This window comes from Centruroides sculpturatus, unplaced genomic scaffold (assembly GCF_000671375.1).
Source record: "Centruroides sculpturatus isolate CEXI.00-Female unplaced genomic scaffold, Cexi_2.0 scaffold17, whole genome shotgun sequence".
NCBI classification, from domain to species: Eukaryota; Metazoa; Arthropoda; class Arachnida; order Scorpiones; family Buthidae; genus Centruroides; species Centruroides sculpturatus.
Window position 1 is genome coordinate 271,438 of NW_019384462.1, and position 338 is coordinate 271,775.

General features: G+C 33.1%; 1 protein-coding gene across 1 annotated transcript in view; it reads right to left on the reverse strand.

Moving 5' to 3' along the window:
* Positions 1–257: 257 nt before the first annotated feature.
* LOC111620916 (protein lev-9-like) overlaps positions 258–338 on the reverse strand; it is a 10,518-nt gene continuing 10,437 nt past the window's right edge. The window contains exon 9 of the mRNA XM_023362944.1: positions 258–268. Coding sequence (XP_023218712.1) covers positions 258–268 — 11 coding nt within the window. The remainder of the gene's footprint in view (positions 269–338) is intronic.

The following is a 338-nucleotide window of genomic DNA, read 5'->3' on the forward strand; positions in this document are numbered from 1 at the left end:
CATTTAAATATTCCGATTTTCCACGTTTCGTGCGAACAAATTGCATAATTCTGACCTACCAATACAAAATTTTCAATGGAACACGAGAGCGTGACGTTCTCACCATCCAATATGTCATCGTTTATATATCTTCCTGAAGTAATTTTATAGGGTGATAAACGTTCTTCCAAATCGTAAATATTGCATCTTGGAACGGCTGTAATAAATAATTTTATAAAATTAAAGGAAGAACGAACGAACAGACGAACAGACGGACGTTAATAGAAATCTATTATTTAATCAAAAAAGACACAGTCTGCTCAAAATTTCTTTTTGAAACCACCATTTCTGATCATGTG